Source organism: Macaca thibetana, chromosome 7 (genome assembly GCF_024542745.1).
Source record: "Macaca thibetana thibetana isolate TM-01 chromosome 7, ASM2454274v1, whole genome shotgun sequence".
Taxonomy (NCBI): Eukaryota; Metazoa; Chordata; class Mammalia; order Primates; family Cercopithecidae; genus Macaca; species Macaca thibetana.
This window is the reverse complement of record NC_065584.1, coordinates 160,683,142-160,697,159: the sequence shown is the minus strand read 5'-3', so window position 1 is coordinate 160,697,159 and position 14,018 is coordinate 160,683,142. Positions and strand designations below refer to the sequence as shown.

Below are 14,018 nucleotides of genomic sequence, written 5' to 3'. Positions count from 1 at the left end.
TCTAACTCTTACTGTGCCCCAAATCTCTTTACAGGCTAAATGAGAAACTCTTCAGAATTAATCCTGTTCTTAAAGAACACTACTTATTGAGTACTGCATTTTCTTATTCAAATTTTTCAGCACACGTTGGGAATACACAATCTGGACCATTTTTACTGTTTTAGTTTTTAAGTTTCTTTTTCCTTAGGCTAAAGAAACTGCAACTACACTTAGGATCTCATTTTATTAGGTTAGTATTTGTCTAGTAAACTTCAGCATAAGCCAAGCAACATATATGTTGTCACTCTGGACTGAAACCCCTCAAAACCATATTAAGAAAATTAGAAAAACAACTGAAATCATGTTTTTAATCTTGTAGATGGAAAGATATGATACACTGTAGATCTAAGTACTTATTTCAATGGTTCCCAAAGTGGGGCCCCTCAGACCCCCAGGTCCAAACTATTTTTACAAGAATATTAACACGTTGACATATGCTGTGAGGGTGAAGACACAATGGTGGATAAAAATGCTGGCACTTTAGCACAAATAAAGGCGGTAACACCAAACTACTAGTAGTCACGGTATTCTTCACTATGCACAGGAAAGGTTTAAAAAGGAAGCGCAACAAAAGATCAGTTTCATTTAAGAATGTCTACAATAAGGCTGGGAATGGTGGCTCATGCCTGTAATCCCAGCACTTTGGGAGGCCAAGGCAGGAGGATCACTTGAACCCAGGAGTTCAAGACCAGCCTGGCCAACATGGTGAAACTCCATCTCTACAAAAAAATACAAAAATTAGTTAAGCATGGTGGTTGCATGCCTTCAGTCCCAGCTACTTGGGAAACCGAGGCAGGAGGATTGATTGAGCACAGAAGGTCGAGTCTCCAGTGAGCTGTGATCATGCTACTGCACTCCAGCCTGGGTGACAGAACAAGGCCCTGTCTCAAAAATAAAAAGAATGTCTATGATAAAGCAGTGAAAATTTTACTACATCTTAATCTTGAATATGTCTTTTTAGTATTTCAAGTGATGAAATGGGAAGTACATAGGAGCATTCCTACAGACTGCCTGAGAAAAAACCCTTGTGTGACTAAGTCGTGAACTGAATTAACCACTTTAATGGAATACCATTTTTACTTGAAAGGATGATTGACAATGTTATTGCAACTTGTTTTCGGATTTTCCTCAAAAAATAAGATTCTGTCATTTCAAGAAAAACAACAGACAGGCCATAATAAAATTCAATAATAAAACAGCTATAATAAAATGCAAGTTTTTGAACAAAAAATTAGTTTTTGAAAACTTGTATCCACCACTGTTTTCCAAGTATATCCTGATAACATTGATGGCAATATTGATGAATGTATATTGAAACTGTAAAATCAAATGTATCAACATTTAGAAGATCTCGGTGAACCATTATTATCTAAATGACCAATGCATGATGTTATATCACGCAAGGGTAAAAGATCCAAAGTTCAAGAAAGACCAAGTTTTGATGGAGTATCAAAAAAGAACCCTAGGCAACATGGCAAAACCCTAGCTCTAGAAAAAATACAAAAAATTAGCCAGGTAAGATGGCCTACACCTGAGTCCCAGGAGACTGAGGGTGCAGTGAGCTGTGATCACACCACTGCACTCCAGCCTGGGCAACACAGTGAGCCCCATCTCAAAAAAAAAAAAAAAAAATCCACAATTATCTAAAATGGCCATTAAAATATTCTAGAATTTTTCCAACCAGGTGTCTGTATGCAGTTAGATTTTGTTTACATTATTTCAAGCAAATACCATACAACAAATTAAATGCAAAAGCAAATGACAGACCAAACATCAATGAAATCTGCAAAAAATGTAAGACTGTGCTACTATTCTATTTTTGGCTTAGAAAATTTTGTTTCATAAAAGCATTTATAACAATATATGATGAGTTTTTAAAGAGTTAATGTTTTCAATATTTCTGATTTAACTTCTAGTGATAAACACCAACAGACATCTTATATAAACCAAAGCCCTTGGGTCCTCAACATATTTTCAAGAGTGTAAAGGAGTCCTGACCACAAAACTTTGAGAACTGCTGCCTTCCCTTCCACTTTCCTTCCTTCCTTAGAATTTCTTCCTTGGAAGAAACATCCCTTTGCCATTCTATATTAACTTACATAGTTCCATTGAGACCAGTTTTGCTACCTCCCTCCCTCCCATCTTTCCACCTCCCTCTCTTGACACAAAACCTAACCAAAGGACTCGACCAGCCCACCCATTTCCAGTGATTAGCTGTCAGGTGGGTTAAACCAAGAAAATCTGGGTTTTCCCTGAGACTAGACCTCTAGTTCTGAGAGATCTGGAATCATAGGGACAAGGTTGGCCACCTCGGTGTGGTCAGAATTCATCTCGCCTAAACACAAAGAGTAAGTTATAACATGGATCTACAATATTGTTGAGTGAAAAAGCAGATTACAAAAAAATCTCATTTTTTTAAGGGAGAGGGAACATATATAAGCATCGGAGAAAAAATATGAGCAGATAACTGGAAAGATACAAAATTCTGATAGTGGTATATTCTGAGTGGTAGAATTACAAGTAATATCTCCTGGTTTTGACTAAAATTTTTTTAATGTCTTACAATAAGAAGATTTTGTTTTCCATATTATAAAATATCCACCACCCTAGGAAACTTAACCTTCAGCACAAACTCTACATCATTTTCAAGGTTTGTTCAGTTTAATATTTAAGACACAATCTACTTTGAAAGACATCTAAAATAATGACCAACATTTAAACCTATGTATTAATGTTTTCAATCTTTCACATGCTTTAAGTTTTGTAATTCTGATAAGGTTATATCTACCTTGAAAAGATAAGTTTTCCTACTATTTCTCTTTAAAATAAATATGACCTATAATATGTCAGTTTTTAAACAGTGAATGGTGCTCAAAAATTCCAATACAAATTCTGGCAGTTTTCCCGTACATAGAATGTTTAAGTGCTTCTAGCACCGCTCTTTTTCACCACAGTTATGAAAACACAGAACAATTATCTAAGCATCTAATTATTCAGGTCCTTTGTTCTTATCCATCCTATTAGTTTCATAGTAATTTTAAGGCCTGTGAGGATGAAGTTGTCTGTGACAGCTACCATAAAGATTACTGTAAGTGGACAAATTTCAAACAAATTCATCACCACTACCATCCCCACCAAAAAACTGTCTTAATACAGGGAAACACAACTGAAGATTAACCAAGCCAACCTCTTTACCTGTCACTGCTTAAGAAAAAGATTTTTTTTGTCTTTAACTTTCTGTATCTATTTTTCTCCATAAATCCACTGAGATCATTGTGTGGCTCTATCTCAAGCACCAGCAACCAAAACTGCCTGCCAGAATGGTCAGTTTTTGTATCTTTCCAAATGTAGGACACAGCTATCTTCAGGGATTTCATAATTTTTTTTAAAATGATGAACAAACTTCTTGAAGGTTCAGAGATATAGCAGTTGTAATTCTTCTGAAGGCTAGTTATGGGACACATTACTTTCATACTTTGCTGTTCAATAAATGTGGGGTGGAGAATGAAGTAAATTGACAGAATTAGCATATAATACCTTAATAAAATTCTAACTGCTCTGACAACAAAAGATACTTAAAATGCGCACACATGGTTCCCTGATAGTCATTTTACAAATAAACAACCAAGTAGCTAACCTAGAGCCCACAAAAGCAGAGTAAAACTTCTAACTCTTGTTAAAATAAAAATGCTTATAAACCCAAAAAGAAAATGCTTAAGTATTCAAACACAAGCAGCAAATTACAGCTACTGAGAACATCATTGTAAGCAAACTGAGGCACAGAAAACAAAGGTGCTGATGAGGATCTGAACCACCTAAGCTGCAGAAACCCACTGGATGGTTTCCTAGGTTCCAAGTCGGGATTATCTTTCGGAATCTTCTAGAAGAGATCACATAACACTGTTACAAAGGATCTGGAAAAAGGGACCCCTGCTTTATCACTCTGGCTCTCCAGTCATGCTTTACATTTGGCAGTGACTATTTCCATTCAACTCAATTCCCCACCCCTCAACTACCTGACATTTATCAAATACTACCTTTTTCCAGGTTTAAGTAAGTTTAACCAAATTAAAAAAAAAAAAAAAATCAAGACACTAAGGGATATACTATTCACGAAAGGGAAACCTAAGTCTCCTCTTCATGTATCTGTTCCTTTCAAAGACAGGTATAAAAATGGGGATGAGAGAGCATAGATAACCACTAGGAATTTGACCCTATATTATAAATTGGTCAGATAAATGAAAACAATGATTCCTCTGGAATGAAAGTACCACTTAGGTGCTTAACATGACAGTTCTGATAGTTCCAAATGCTTTTCCGTGAATTGAATTTGGAAAGGTAATCTGTCCCAGGAGGGCAAACCAAAGAGAAAGTCTTAGGCTCCTTAGTCCAGCTTTATTTCCTTTGTACAACTTTGACTGGACTACTTTTTAATCACAGTAAAGACTAGAAAAATGCAAGATGAAGTTAACAGCATTGCTTTATTTCCCATGAAAAGATGTTATAAAACATTTTCAAAATAAAGTGTTTTTCAGCCCCAAATGACACCATCACTTTTATATTTGTAGAACACAGTATCATTGCCAAAGAGCTGTCCTCTACATGCTCTCTTGCAGGGCAAAAAATATTATCTACTATATACAGAAACACAGTAAAAGAAGTGATTTACTTAAGCTCCTAACTACTAAATAAAAGCTAAACTTCTCACTTTCTCCTAGATTCACAGCTCCAACATTTCTAAAATTTAGTATCTTGCTGTTGGGGGTACGCGCTTTTTGGCAATAATGAATAGAAATTTAATTAACCAATCAAAAAAAAGTCCCACTAAAAGCAGCCTAGCAAACAGCCACTCATGCAGAAAGGGTAATAATTTATGCTCTGCAAGTAATATAAAAAATGAAGTTTCATTTGTTTACTAGCTAATTTACTTACTGGGGGAGATTTTTCATTCTAAAACAGTGATTCCCTACCAAGAGTGCCCAGATGCCAAAAAGTCCATAAAAGGAATAATGGAGTTGCCAAGTTATGTTAAATACTTCAAAAGGACTAAAAGAAAGCCATATACTAGCTCCCAGTAAGGCTGCACAGGTTATTAAAACAAGCTGCTTTGCATTTTGGTGTGATTGTAACAACGAATTAGATGGCAATCAGGTTAATTTACTGAAGATGGAAAAACCATACTTCAGTTTGTGTAACAGGCAATATTTCACATCATGGCTTCACAGAAAAGAATAAAAAGGACTCCTTGAGGTTGAAAAAGAGCACGCTTTTCCCTTCATTATTTAAGATTAGGACAAATTTGGCCAGGCGCGGTGGCTCAAGCCTGTAATCCCAGCACTTTGGGAGGCCGAGGCAGGTGGATCACAAGGTCAGGAGATCGAGACTATCCTGGCTAACATGGTGAAACCCCGTCTCTACTAAAAACACAAAAAACTAGCCAGGCGAGGTGGCGGTCGCCTGTAGTCCCAGCTACTTGGGAGGCTGAGGCAGGAGAATGGCGTAAACCGGGGAGGCGGAGCTTGCAGTGAGCCGAGATCATACCACTGTACTCCAGCCTGGGAGACACAGCGAGACTCCGTCTCAAAAAAAAACAAAAAAAAAAAAGATTAGGACAAATTTATAAAACAGGAAAAGAATTGGCTCAATTCCTTTGGCCTACAGAGTAAAACATCTACTCTGTTCAGTCTTTTTCATTTCTTACACTCTCATATGAAGTCAATTTACACACTTCCTTCAAGCCCTTAGAGACCTTTTTGTACTATCCATGACAAGTTCTTGATGTTATCTCTGCACTTTTGACAAATTCTTAGCAGTTAACTTACAAGGCAATTAAGATTTTTGTTCAAATACAATATAGCTAGAATAGGGCCATATACTCAATAAATATTTATGAAGCATTTATTGAGTGGAAGATAAAAAGCACAAAGCATAATTATAAAATATTCTCCCCTGCCACCATAAAAAAAAAAATTTAAGGCTTACACAATACAGCATAAGAAAATATGACCAAAGCTAAAATAGTAAGGACTAAAGATGGGAGGAAGGGGAAATATCAGCATGAACTAAATATGACCCAGAAGAGCCTTAAGGGATGGTCAGGTATATAAAGACAAATGGGGTAGGGTCAAGGGGTGGAGGTTGGGGGCACATTCTACAGGGGAAAATACAGCTGATACAGAAGCCTGAAAGGAAAAGCCGGCAGAGCACCTGTACAGGACTCTTCAGGAACTAGCATGCACGTGTGTAAAAAAAAACTTAGTTTCTCAAACATTAGAGAAACTGCATAAGGATGTTCCTTGGTAAGTATAAAGAAGACAAAGCCTAGCATGTAGAACTCAATAAATAATTGAACTGTCTAAAGAGGAAAAGTTAAATAAGTCTAACTCATTACCTTTTAAGAGTTACAGCTTTAGAGAATAACAAATCATAAATCAAACCAAATCATTTGAAATCCAACTCCATTTTTCCCTTGATCTTTCCCTTCAAAGCAAATGGTATCGACATGAACAAGCCATGTAGATTTTATCAAAACACTCATCCATGTTTAAAAGAGTCTTTACGGCCAGGAACGGTGGCTCACTCATGTAATCCCAGCACTTTGGGAGGCCGAGGTGGGTGGATCGCTTGAGGTGGAGTTCAAGACCAGCCTGGCCAACATGGAGAAACCCCGTCTCTACTAAAAACACAAAAATTAGCCAGGTGTGGCGGCGGAAACCTGTAATCCCAGCTACGCCGGAGGCCGAGACAACAGAATTGCTTGAACCTGGGAGGCGGAGGTTGCAGTGGGCTCAGGTCACACCACTGCACTCCAGCCGGGGGGACGGAGCAAGACTCCGTCTCAAATAATAATAATAATAATAATAAAGAGTCTTTAATTTCAAAAGATACAAGCAGAAATATTTACAGATGAAGTGATCTGTCCGGAATCTGCTTCAAAATAATCCAAAGCGGAGTACAGATGAGGATTAGCCAAAAGTTCATCATTGTTGAGGCTGGCTACATTACACTGTTCAACTTTTGTACGTTTGATGTTTTTCTATAATTAAGAGTTAGCAGACATTTGTACTGAGCAGCTGCCATGATAATTATCTCCTGATAGTCTGTTATATTTCACTAGCACCTCAATTTTAATAGTTTCTACCTAGCGGTGGGTGCCATTACACTAGTCCTCACTAAATCCCTCCTTGTACTGAAAGTGTCTCGTTCACTTCTTGCTCCATTTCTGTTGCCACTGCCTAATCCAGGTCATCTCTCCTTATCTTTATCTGCAGCAGACTCTTACCAGCCTCCAATACGGTTCTCGATGGGGCACCAGTGGCACTTTAGGTGGGATAATTCTTTGCTGTGGCAGACTGCCTGAACGTTACAAAACATTTGGTATCCCTGTACTCCTAGCACTAAACGCTGGCACAGCAACAAGACCACCCCAACCCCACTGAGATAACCACATTTCCTAATGCCACCCACTGGAGAGAACCACTTCCAGTCCTGGATGGCAGTTACATTCTCCCAACTTACCTGAGTAAACTTAGTAGCTTCCCACGGCCTACAGATTCAGCCTCCTATCATTCAAACCAGCCCTATCTTTTCCTGGCCATGCCTCAACTTCTACCAGAGTAATCATCCTCGAAGCCATTCAGGCCAGTCTTCTTAAAACACCTGCTTCATGACAACTACTACACTTTGTTTTCCACTCTTGGAAAATCTTCCCCTTCTCCAGCCTATATAGTGGGCCTCTCAAGTCTAAGCATAAATTTTCTACTTCTAAGCAAACCACACTTTCTCAAGTCTCCGTGTCTTCTTTGGGTGGAGTTTCCTCGGTCTAAAATGCCCTTCCGCCAGTCTTCCAAAATTGTATTCACCTGTGGAAGCTCGTCTCTAACTGTCTCAGCCTCTCATCAAAGCCTTTCCCTGAAGCGCACCTCCCCCAAGTCAAAATTAGTTGCTCCCTTTGGCTTTCATGATGATACCACAGGATTTGTCACTTTCTTGAACTCTTCCCCCAAGAAGATGGGGTTCTGAAAGCGAGGACTGCTCCACTCAATTCTGCAACACTAGTGCCCAGAACACTCAGACGTATTCATTCAGTAAATGAATTCTCTCCTCAGTACAGCACTTGACTGCGTGGTTTTTTTGCTTGTTTTTTTTTTTTTTTTTTTTTTTTTTTTTTAATGAACACACTTTCTCCCCAGATAGTCTGGTAACCATTTTAAGGTCAATTATAACATCAAGGTTTTTTGCACTTGAGTACCCACTGACTCAACCAAAGACAGTTAAAAACAACAGACTTGGTTTTAGCCATGTTTAAAGACGAGCCCGAAACCACCACCTTGACGCCTACTATAACCAAGAGAATATTCTGCAGTTTGGACCAATATCCTAAATCAATTTCACGACGAACAGCTTCACAATACACTTTTATGGAGAAACTTAATACGTCAATTCCTTTATCAAGCCTTGGGTTTCTAATGAGCTTTCCGCTTAATGAGTAAGTTTTTAAAAGTGTCTTTTACAGCTTTGTGACATAAGTGATCTTTCCGGGGAGCAGCCCTGGCGCGTATCTCCTTTCACCTATCCATTTTCGAGGCTTACACACAAGGGAGGGGCCACACGAATACACACTCAACACCACCTGCCGCATCGACGGTACTAGGCGCCTTCCCAGAACACAGCAGCGCGCAGCCAGGCCCGGGGGAGACGGGTCGCTCAAACAGCACCAGAGTCTGCATTCCAACTTTTCCTCCGTCAACGAGTCCATTCTCATGGTCAGTTTCCCCTTAAACGCAAACTTAAAAATAATTGGCTGACCAAGCGGGAACGAGGAAAATTTGACTCAAAAATGAGGCGTTAAAACTTATGAGCCTTTCCCGTCGCCGGCCTGGGCTCAAACAACAGCCAGAGCCGCGCCGCCCCGCCCCGCCGCGGTCCCGGGAGCAGGCGGCCTGAGGGCCGCCATGGGCCCCATCAGGGCTCGGGCCGCGGCGGACTCCCACCTCGGGGCTAGGCGACGGGGACCGAGAGGGGCCAGAAGCCCCCAAGCCAGCCCCGCGCGAGAAGCCGTAGAGACGCGCCCTCCGCCTCCTCCCACCCAAGCCTCTCTCAGTCCCAACCGGGCCTGGGCTGGGCCAGTCGCGGGGGAAAGGGGCGGGCCAGCCCCGCCCGGGGAGCCGGAGCCTCTCCGGGGCAGGCTCCCCTTTGTCCCGGGACTCGCAGCGCCCCCTCTCCGTCCTCGCCCTGCCCCGCGGAGCCGCGGCCGGGCGCCTCACCGTGATATTGCAGTGGAGCGTGAGTGGCGGCGGCGGCGAGTGCGGGCTGCCCGGCTGCGGCACCAGGAACTGGCAGTGCAGCTCGTCCAGCTTCCAGCTGACGATGCGGAATCGCTCGTGGTTCTTGTCGAAGATGGACGCCAGGAACTTCAGCTCGGCCTTGAGCCCTGACACAGACATCTTCCCCTCATCTCCGGCGGGAGGGGCGCGGAAGGGGAGCCGGGCCCAGAGCCGCCGTCACGGCCGCGACAGCCCCGCCGGGCCGGCCTGGGCCGCGCTCTCGCGGCTCCGCCTCGTCGAGCGCGGCTGGAAAATGGCGAGGGGCGCGGAAGCCTCGGCGGGTAGCTGTGTGGCAGGCTGGGCGGCTGCTCCCTTTGTAACCGACTCCAGCGGCAGGAGGCTGCGGCCCCGCGGCTTAAAAGGGCAACAGCGACGCCGCCCCCGCTACCGCCTGGGAAAGGGCTGCCCCCACCCCGCCCCCTTCCCCCTCACCCCGGCGCGCCCTGCGCGCTCCCGTTTCAGCGCGTGCACGAGGCCAGAGCGCGCGCGCTCCCGGTCGCCCCTTCCTCGCCTTGACCCAGCTCCCTTCTGCCCGACCCATCTGCTCCGTTCCTCGCACCCGCGGACTGTAGGCTCGGGGCCAGCTGGCGCCCGGGCCCCAGAAGTAGGGGAGGAGCCGGAGACCCCCGCGCGCCCCCGCCTCCGGCCTGGGGCCGGACACGTGCGCAGCCGATCGCGCCGGCCACGTCGGCGCCGCTGCAGACTCGCGCCAGCCCCTAGGGGCGGCTCCTCAGCTTGGCCCTCGGCCCGGCACCCGCTAACCTGACCGGGGTCCTGGTGGGAGACGCGGGTGCGGCCCACCCAGCGTTACCTCCGCTACTCTCACCCTAGTCTAAGCCGCCGCTTCGCTAGCCTGGGTTTCTGTGAGGACCTTCTCACCGGATTCGCTGCTCCCGCCTTTGCTCTCAAACCATCCATTTACCTAAGTCGATGGTTTAGCCCCTGCAGGCTGTTTCCTGGAGGTGTACCATGATTTCATCCTTTCCCTTAGCTACCAACTGTGTTCTGCCGTATATAGTCTCTCTCTCCCCACTTCCCTTCTTTTGCCCTGTTTCGCAAGCTTAAGATAACCCTCCCCACCCCCACCCCCACCCCCATGGAGCCAGGGCTGCCCTCCATTTTCATTGAAATCTTAGCTCAAATATAATCTCCGGGCCCCTGACTACCCAATTTCAATGAGTCACCCTGTGTCACATCGTCCTGTGCTAAGTTTTTGTTGGGTACCAGTCGCTGTCTGATCTTTTCCCCATTTATTCCTTGTCTCTGCCCAGTGTTAATGTGTTCAGAGCTGTATCCCCAGGACCTAGAACAAGACCTGTTACATAGTAGAAACCCGATATGATTTAATTGAATGCTCGCTTTTATCTGGAATCCCCACCACTAGCACAATTACTGGCACATTCTAGGTGCTCAAAAAATGAATAAAGGACTGCATAGCAGTTCAAAGGAATACATCCTAATTTGGCAGAGAATAGTGTGTGCAATCATAAGTGCCAGAGGCAGGACCAGCTGCATGTGCGTCCAACCTATGTAGTTGTACAGTGCTCCCAGCTTAGAAGGGCTCCGAGCTTGGTTTAATACTCTGGTGTCGCCATTTTGAAATTTGTAATTTTTCAGAAAGGGGCCCCGCATTTTCCTTTTACACCAGTCTTACCTAGAGTTACCTAACCCTGGCACCTAACTGTCTCTTTCTTCCTAATCTGCAAGAGGTCCCTGGGCTACTGTTCCCCTTAGATGACAAAATAGAGAACAACACAGGGACACATTAAGTCTACTGAAACTTTTTATTTCCATTTACTTCTGAGATACTGTATCATGTTATCGTCCTCCTTAGCCTTTACGAAGACAAATACTCTCTTCCAGTTTATCTGAGTAACTTAGTAGCTCCCCACAGCCTACAAATTGAGTCTCCTATCATTCAAACCAGCCCTCCCTTTTCCTGGCCATGCCCCAACTTCTACCACCTTCTACCCCAACTTCTATCTAGCCTTTAAGAAGACTAAGATGCTCACAGATCCCTTTGAGAATCTAATGAAAGCTACGATCCATCTTCCCAGGAAAATACTTCTGCATCTAAAATTTTGTACTTATGGGGATTCATGACCCCAGCACTAGAGGTACATTATACACTGGAACTGGGAAGAGAAAGGGTTCCAGGCCTGGGTTCTGAGCCAGAAACAACTAGGCTACCGTATTGGCATTATTGCTGGGTTAAGCATAGAAGTGGCTTGCCACTTTATTTTTTCTTCAGTCCTCAGTTTCTTGGGACCCTAACAGGCATGGCAATCCCAGATAAGGATTTGAGACAAAGAGCAACAAACTCTTGAGAAGTTGGTATGACTTTGAGAAACAAAATATTCTAAATAAGTTATTTAATCTGTCTAAGCTTTATTTTGTTACCTCTAGATTGCTATGAGAAAGTAGATCTTTCTAAATTGCAAGTATTTTTGCTAGCTGTATCTCAGAAATATATACAAATATTAATTTCACAATCGCTTTTTGAGCATCTATCTGCTGCATGCCAAGCTGTAAGAGGGCTAGAAAGATACATAGATACAGTCCCTGATTTTAAGAAGCTTAATGTTTAGCATCAAAAACAAAGTATTGTTTCCTGATGCTTTTGGCTGCAAATAATAGAAAACTGTGATTTAATCTGCCGTGGACAATAAGGAAATAAATTACTTCACATAATAGGAAGTCCAAAAACAGAACAGTCTCCAGGATTGGTTGATCTGAGCTTTCCTGTCATCAAAAGTCCAAATTCTTTCCATCTCTTTTGTTGGATTAAGAACAAGGTGGCTGTAGCTGTTCTTGCAGTTCACATCCAGACATGAAAATATCCAGAGGCAGAAAGGACATTTTCTTCTATGTTTCCTTCTAACACATGGGAAGGTTTCCAAGAATCTTCCCAGCAGACTTCCCTTAGTGTGTCCTTGACCAGAAATGTATCACATGCCCACCCCTAACACCACAGAGAAGTAGATGGGATTACTGTGGATTTCCAACCTGTTGGGATGGAATGGTTGCTAGGGAGTCCCCATAGTCTTACACAGACAAGTAAAGACAACATCAGATCATATGTGATATGAAGTTCAAACTACTGAACTACATTTCAGGGGAGGAAGAAACTAATTCCATGAATTATTTGCATGAAAGTAGGGCCATATTCAGAGGATATTCAAGAGGTCATTTGATTGTAGAGTACAGCAAGGGGCCAAGAGAAAGAAAAAGCTGAGATATTATTTTTGGCCAGATTTCGAGCCCTGAAATACCATGTCAGGGACTGTAGTATAATAGTTTCATTTGGTGAGAGGCATCACTTTTTTTTTTTTTTTTTGAAACGGAGTCTCGCTCTATCACCAGGCTGGAGTGCAGTGGCACAATCTCAGCTCACTGTAACCTCTGCCTCCTGGGTTCAAGTGATTCTCCTGCCTCAGCCTCCTGAGTAGCTGGAACTATAGGCACGCACCACCGTGCCCAGCTCATTTTTGTATTTTCACTGGAGACAGCATTTCACCATGTTGGCCAGGATGGTCTTGATTTCCTGACCTCATGATCTTCCCGCCTTGGCCTCCCAAAATGCTGGGATGACAGGCATGAGCCACCGCGCCTGGCAGAGAGTCATCACTTTTTTTTTTTTTTTGAGACAGAGTCTTGCTCTGTCGCCCAGGCTGGAGTGCAGTGGCGCGATCTTGGCTCACTGCAAGCTCTGCCACCCGGGTTCATGCCATTCTCCTGCCTCAGCCTCCCGAGTAGCTAGGACTACAGGCGCCCGCCACCATGCCTAGCTAATTTTTTTGTATTTTTAGTAGAGACGGGGTTTCACTGGAGTAATCACTTTTAAGAGTCATCTGTGCCAGGTGCGGTGGCTCATACCTGTAATCCCAGCACTCTGGGAGGCCAAGGAAGATGGATTACTTGAGTCCAGAGTTCGAGACCAGCCTGGCCAACATGGCAAAAACCCATCTCTACTAAAAATACAAAAAATTAGCCAGGCATGGTGGCACGTGCCTGTAGTTCCAGCTACTCAGGAGGCTGAGGTGGGAGAATCACCTGAGCCCAGGGGGTCGAGGGTGCAGTGAGCTAAGAATGCACCACTGCACTCCAACCTGGGCAACCAGAGTGAGGCCCTGTCTCAAAAAAAAAAAAAAAAAAAAAAGATTAATCTGGCCTTTGTACATAAAATGGATTATAGTAGACTTAGAAGTATGCAGCCAGTAAAAAGAAGCAAGAAACCTGGATTCTAAATCTGGCCTGCCAGTAATTAATGGGGCAAGTCATATCCAGCTCTGAGGCTCCCCAGCTGCAAACAATGAAGAACCTTTGGATCAGTCTGAGTCAAGAGTGAGAAAAATTGAAGTAGAAAGAACCACACTAGGGAATCAGTGTGGAGTAGAACTGCTAGATCTTAGAGATAATGAGAGTATAGAAGGAGAGAAAGGAAATTTGTTTAAAGTAACACTTTGAAATTTCTAGAGCAGGTGGCAGGGAGGGAGTGATGCCATTGACACATCAAGAAAAAGATGTTGAATTTGGTGTGCTGATGGAACTTAGGTAGAGAGTTTGTATCTTAAGTTTGAAGTTTATGAGGGAAGTTGGAGCAAAGGACATATAATTGGGTCAGCCACACAGGTGGGTGATGATGGAAGCCAT

The 14,018-nt window shown here is 43.4% G+C and overlaps 2 protein-coding genes across 8 annotated transcripts in view; both read right to left on the bottom strand.

The window, feature by feature from the left end:
* The window catches only part of UBE2Q2 (ubiquitin conjugating enzyme E2 Q2), a 59,043-nt gene extending 49,188 nt beyond the window's left edge, over positions 1 to 9,855 (bottom strand). For 4 of the 7 annotated variants that reach the window (XR_007727688.1, XM_050799887.1, XM_050799890.1 and 1 more), the window contains exon 1: positions 9,306 to 9,793. Coding sequence is in view for 6 of the 7 variants with exons in the window: in XM_050799887.1 (XP_050655844.1) it covers positions 9,306 to 9,485 (180 nt within the window). In the remaining variant the exon portion in view is untranslated. Of the gene's footprint in view, positions 1 to 8,671; positions 9,109 to 9,305 lie in introns of those variants that run through there. The other 3 variants (XM_050799886.1, XM_050799889.1, XM_050799888.1) reach the window with 3 other exon arrangements.
* FBXO22 (F-box protein 22) overlaps positions 1 to 14,018 on the bottom strand; it is a 278,566-nt gene that overhangs the window by 83,424 nt on the left and 181,124 nt on the right. The gene's annotated exons all lie outside the window — the stretch shown is intronic.